Source organism: Notothenia coriiceps, unplaced genomic scaffold (genome assembly GCF_000735185.1).
Source record: "Notothenia coriiceps isolate Sejong01 unplaced genomic scaffold, NC01 NC01_scaffold00026228, whole genome shotgun sequence".
Classification (NCBI taxonomy): domain Eukaryota; kingdom Metazoa; phylum Chordata; class Actinopteri; order Perciformes; family Nototheniidae; genus Notothenia; species Notothenia coriiceps.
Genome location: NW_011358929.1, coordinates 190312 through 196759, shown reverse-complemented (window position 1 = coordinate 196759; position 6448 = coordinate 190312). Strand labels below are relative to the sequence as shown.

Genomic DNA, 6448 nt, shown 5'->3' with positions numbered 1-6448 from the left:
TCTTCCCCATGACAACGGGGCAGTTGTACATAGAACTAGACCTAATAGAAAAGAGCGGTTTCCTCTGGGCTGCTAAAATACTATTCGAGTCCCACTTTTATCAAACACAATATAAATTCAAACCAATTTTAAATTAAAAACCTGTAAATGTATAGGTTGTTGGGATTTTATCAGAAATATGACACGTTCAATGCAGAAGAATTATAACAACAACAACAATAATAACAACAACAACAACAACATACAACTATGTTTCGCCAAAGCGGACTTTTTTGGTGAGGTTCTATAAAGGGATTGCTGATAACTGTATCAATAATAATGACACCTTGAACGAATATGCAACTTGCACCTCAAAAGGTAATTCGTTTTGATAAACCACAGCCTGCGTGTGCTCACCTGCAGTTTTAAGTTCTAGCAGGTATATTTCTAGTGTGATCCTGCTGGGGCGTGTGTAAGTGTAAATACTGATACCCTGAGCATTGCCTTACAGGTTCACATTAAAAACAAATCTAATTTAGTAATCTACGACCGCAATGCTTATTGTTCTAATCTAAACTAGTGTAACCTAAACTGAAATGTTACTATATGATTGGGTACACTACACAGGAGGCAGCATACTACACTGCACTAATATTTAGGTACGCCTGACAGATTTATCTCAGGGCTAAAACACCCTATTCTAAAACACTAGCCACTAGCCAGAGGTCATTTCCCCCGAGTGGTGAAAGAGTCTTACTACAACAAATACATGCATAATTTCCATAGTGGTTGTTTCACATAAGCAAGCAGTATAATCCGAGTAGTATAATACACACATAATACTCAGTCATTGAAATAATTAACTTATGTACATCCCTCTATTTGATATTTAATTTACCAATATTTGGAAGAATGTACTATTTTTCCTATTTCCTTTGTAATGGCAATGCGTGTGATATACTGTATGTTAAGTTGTTACTGTAAAAACATGCACCAGGGTAATTAGCTAATCTCAAAATATTGTATAGGCAGATATATAGTAATAAGAATTGTCTAACATAATAAAACTATAAACCGTTTTTTCCTTAATCAAATGAGTATTCGAGTGATATTATCTGACAGACCAGTAGATCCCAAATAAAAGACCATGAGCTGCAATAAGCAACTTAAAGACTGAACCCAGTGTACATGTGTAAGTGTTTACGAGCAGAATACTATTTAACAAGTTATTTCTGCTCAATGTCATTGCACAACAGCCCCGCCCCCGGCTGTAGGTCTGCCTCGCGCATGCCCAGTGTGTTCTCCCTGCTTTCTCCTTCTCTTTGCCCCGCTGCACCCTACAGCACCGTTAAACTCTGCACTTCCCGCCCCATACAGAAAGGTAAGAAACAACTGACTGTAGCAAATTGTTATTTTGGAAAAAAGTCTTATATCGATGTTTCTATCATGACAATCAACGGTTGACAATTGTGGTTTGACTGTCAGTGAGATTTGAAGGGTGAGCTGCATCAGCCGCAGCGGGTATGCCAGGGTGTTAAAGCCAGTTCAGGCCTGTAAGTGCCGTGGCATATGTAAACTGTAATAAAGAACCATAAAAAAGGAGTATTTCTAAATGTAGTCCTATGTTACTAACAGGGGACACAACACGACACAAGGGAGGAAGGGAGGGGTGCGGGGATCATATTTTCTGTCAATAGGCCTACTATAAAGTAGCATATTTTACTATGGCCAAGCAATATTTAGGATATAACATCTGAAAACAAGCTTTTTTGGTGTAAAACGTAAGCCTTCGGTGGTTGCCCATTAGCAATACTCTCGTTTTATGGACGCACGAACAATTGCAACCAGCAGAGGACATATCTGGAAAATAAGAATACTCGTTCTCTCATGGGACAGGCGAAGGGAAGTTTCTTATCTGTCTGTCTGTCTGTCTGTCAAGAAGCACAAGGTCCATGAACAGATACAGAGCAAGTACTTCCATCATTTAGCATTAGCCACCTTTACTCTTATGTCATTACACACAAAGACGCAGAGTGGCAGTGACCAACAATGAGTATTCATAAGGCAAATTAAACATCATGGACAGCTTGGAGAAACAGTTTAACAGTTAAATACATCTATATATTTGGGGACATTGTGGGAATGTAATATATTATTTTATAGAATATGTTATAGAACATTGCCCCCCATAGGTGTGAAATCAGGCCTGGGCCAGACTGCCTCAGAACGGAAAACACTCACTACTTCTTATACAGGATGCTGCAGCCCACTGGTTAACAGGTGCTTGCACATCAAACATATTCAATTCAATTCAAAACCTTTATTTATCCAGGTAAAATCCCATTGAGATCAATGATCTCTTTTTCAAGGGAGACCTGCAAACATAACTATTGTCATTACAAGGAAGGAAAACCTATGGATGCATATCATATCAAACTATGTAAGAAACTCATACCTCATGCTCTTAACATTTAAGCTATAAATTGTGTTAGTGTAACTTGACTTCACTTGAACCCATCTCACACCCTTACATTCCTCCCTTACATGGCACACACACCTCACCTTATCCGAGGGTTCACCCTTTATTGGGTAACTGCCTGTTTACTCAAGTTTGTAGTCTATTTTATTCATTATCTGCTCTTTAGCTAGGGGGGCAATCTTCATGCTGTTTACAACTGCTAAACTCTTTCCATTATTTAAGTGATTTAATACATTTCAAAGCTATTGCTAGTACGACAGATAATATATAGGATAACTACACCGATTATCTTGATTGGTTAGAAATGTATCAAAAACACAACATTAAACACAATGGCTTTACCTTTAAAATTATTTTATGGACACTTATGTTGGCCCCTGAATCGAAATATCAGTTTGCAGTTTGAAAGAGGAATTAACTACGATTACTTTTATTCTGATAATAACACTTATTTGCTTTGTATATATCATACTCTGCAGAAAAACACTATTTAATAAGGCAGGTGAGTATCATGAACAATTATTGTATGCTGATAAATAAATGTTTAGCAAGTGAGACAATGTGCTGGAGCTTATTTGAAACTATACAATATATTACAGGTGTTCCTCATTTTTTGGATCAGGTTTCTATGTGTTTTTACATCAAGCCGCTTTCATATTAAACAGTGTTTTACAATTAAGACCATCATTGGAAAATTGCTAATTGAAAAAAAAGGTCATTTGTTTTGTTTCCAATATATTTTTGGTCTCTGTTTGATTATTGAACACTACACAACCACCGTCTTGTTGTTTGTGTAGTCTCTGTTTTCCCTTCACATACATCTGTTGTTTATGGGTGTCATTTTTACCTTTGAGCTCAGTCAAGGCTGCAGCTAATGAAAGTGTTACGACGAGTAACAGGAATTATGATATATAAATACAGTGTCTATGCAGGTACAATGCAGACAAACAAATCTGTATTCAATGGGGATTTAAAACATTGAACCTGGAGAAGGACACTCGCTGAAAGCCTAGTCACATGTGTTGTAGTGTTAGGTTCACCTGGGCTATATTTAGAGCTGCTTGACGCGACTGAGGAAAGAAGGCCAGGAGGGAAAGGGTCCAAAATGGACTGTGTGTTGTTGGGGGAGAGGGTGGACAGGGTCGATAAGCAGTGTATCTTGGGAGACAAAGACGGTCAGGACATGCAGGGGTCAGCTGGCAAAAATGTGCTTACCGTTTGAGAAATGCAGAGCAACTCTGAGACAGACAAGACTTCATGAGACATACTTTGATTTATGCTCAGGATTCTGTGTGGGAGAAATATTGAGATCTTAAAGGTCCAAAAAAAAATCTTAAAGGTCAATTTGTTGTTGAGTAAGGGGTTGAAACCATAAGACCAACAAGACCAATTATATTTTCTATTTTCATAGAGAGAGATTTCTGTATGTGTGGTCTTTGTTTGTTGGTTAGGTTTGAAGTGTTTTGGACTTGATTGGAAAAAGGTAATGTCATGGTAATTTAGCTACATCTGTAAATGGTAGCGAACAAAACTGAGCTAAAAGAGTGTAATTAGACCATAACAATTATTGTTTGTTAGAAAACTTCTAAATGACTGTTGAAGTACTCAATAACAAGCTAGCAAGTTTCAACCTAAACTATTATAATATGTTGTGTTTGTCCTCTGTGGCAAAAATGTCAGTTATATAAATATAATAAATAGGGATGTAGGTCAATTTAACACTGACTTATTGTTTTGTAGTCATTTATATGTTATGTTCCTCTGAATCTGAAGAAGACACATTTGGAGAGAGATTACTGTACATGTACTCAGCTAATCTGTTGGTGACATGTGAGAGGTGAGCGTCACTGTGTCATGAAGTAGCATCACAGCACTGTTGATGTAATGCTTGTGGACAGGCACCTGACTGGTGTGCTTTGTTTTCTGTGCCCTTGTAAGCAGCATATTTCACCAGATCATCATTTTGTACCCTTCATGCACAATCAGTATTCTTTGTCAGATACAAATGCCAGGCTCTACACAGGCTTTATCATGTTCAAAGGCTGTGTACAAAGTACATGTGTTCACCGACTGCTGGCCTTTGCAAATACTGTTCAATATAATCCAATAGAAGACTAGTTCTCTGTATAGTAAGGCAACGTCTAAGATCTGACTGCATGCTAAAGAAGCATGCTGATATTTATAGCAGCTGCAGACAAACCCACATATTGTGCATTGGTGCTGTTGAAAAAGGGCCAGACTGCCAATGTTTATATTGTCCCTTGCACTTCCTTCCTTTAAAGAGACATGGCAGAGAAAGGAGTTGGGAGTGAGGTGCAGCACAAGACAGAAAAAGTCAAGCTGGTAGAGAACAAAGACCACTGTGGGACATGTGTGCACCACGCACCCAAGGGAAATGGTGAGTGGGGGTGTGTAAAACAGATGACGCATGGTCAGGGTCCCTGGATTGAGCTTTGGCTGCAGCGACATTAACCTCAACTTGCAATCTGTGAAATCTTTTTCAATTCCACTGTTTTTGGTTGCAGTGACAGCATGCGATGCAACCAAACATGCACCGGCTCATTGAGTCATTAGCTTATAAGGATCTCCAAAGTCTCTATTTCTCTTCACAAAAGATGTAATAGGTGAGATTTATATTGGAGGGAATTGCAGGACAAAGGCAAAGAAAGGAAGGCAAGTCACTGGTAAAATATTAAACCAGCCTCGGGAGTGCAGAACAAATGTCCCTGCAAAGTCACCTTGTCAAAAATGTCGTCTTTTTCTAACACATGCACACTCACGCACTCCAACACACAAACACACGCACACACAGACAGGTCCCTGATGACTGCCTGAAGCCGGTGCAGTGCAGTAGTGTGCAGGACTCGTAGTTGCTGACTAACCAAACCTGCTACTGCTTAGGCTAGCTTGACTGCATTGGCTTGCATAGTATCTCTGTCCACATCATACATATTTATGTCCTCCTTCACACGCATATCACAGCCTAGATGTTATTGATGGTGAAACACAGTAGTAAGTCTTGCAGAAAAAGGACCATGTTTGATGGCTACGTGAGCCAAGATGTGCTGCTTACTAATGGGCTGTTGCCAGGCAATCAATGGGGGTCATATGGAAGAAATATGGGGAGGAGAGAAGCTGTACATCACACAAACAGGTCCCCTCCAGATGGCGAGGTCATCCCAAATAACAAATATGTATACTGATGTTTGTTGGCAAGTAAATATTTGGTAGAAATTATTTTTTTGATGCTTTGTGCTTCATTAGTGCTCTCCGAGTTAAATATCTCATCTAACGCAAAGTAGCTATAAAAGTTCAGCTTGTATATATTTGTAGCATTTGTTCTAGCATTTTGATTTAAAGGGGCATTCCAACAATTTTACCTAAAAGTTATGGGTAGTACCATTTTACAAACTCTTAAGGATGTGGGCATCTACTCAATATGGAATGAAAATACACTATTGAGTTGCATTATGCATCATCCATTTTACACCATTGATCACTACAACTTGGAAGCGCATTACTCAATTGCTGGAGTGTCCCTTTAATTATGCATTTAGAGAGCTTGATGCAATAAAGTGTGTATACTGAATGATGTGTTTTTTTAAATGTCTGTTTCCTCAGGAACAATGGCTGTCCCTCCTTCATACGCCGACTTGGGGAAATCTGCCAAAGACATCCTCAACAAGGGCTTTGGTAACTATACAATTTGTCTTAATGTATTTAAATACTATTCATACGATGTTGCTTTATGTTTAGAACAGTTTTGGATGAAGCTGTTCTGAAACAGGATTGATGTTAGAACACTTTGCTCTTTGAATGCACTCTGTTTATTTTAACTGCAGCTGTTTTAGTGCCTTGCTGTGCAGTAAAAGGATGTGTGTTATTTTCCCAGGCTTTCTTTTTTTTCAAATTTCCCTAATTTCCTTTCTTTCCCAGGATATGGAATTCTGAAGCTGGATGTTAAGACCAAGTCCCACTGCCAAGGCACAC

General features: G+C 38.7%; 1 protein-coding gene across 1 annotated transcript in view; it reads left to right on the top strand.

Annotated features, from left to right (window-relative positions):
* Window positions 1-1255: 1255 nt before the first annotated feature.
* vdac3 (voltage-dependent anion channel 3) overlaps window positions 1256-6448 on the top strand; it is a 13090-nt gene continuing 7897 nt past the window's right edge. Inside the window, exons 1-4 of the mRNA XM_010784214.1 lie at window positions 1256-1360; window positions 4741-4856; window positions 6080-6151; window positions 6395-6436. Of these exons, the coding sequence (XP_010782516.1) occupies window positions 4745-4856; window positions 6080-6151; window positions 6395-6436 (226 nt within the window). The 5' untranslated portion in view covers window positions 1256-1360; window positions 4741-4744. The remainder of the gene's footprint in view (window positions 1361-4740; window positions 4857-6079; window positions 6152-6394; window positions 6437-6448) is intronic.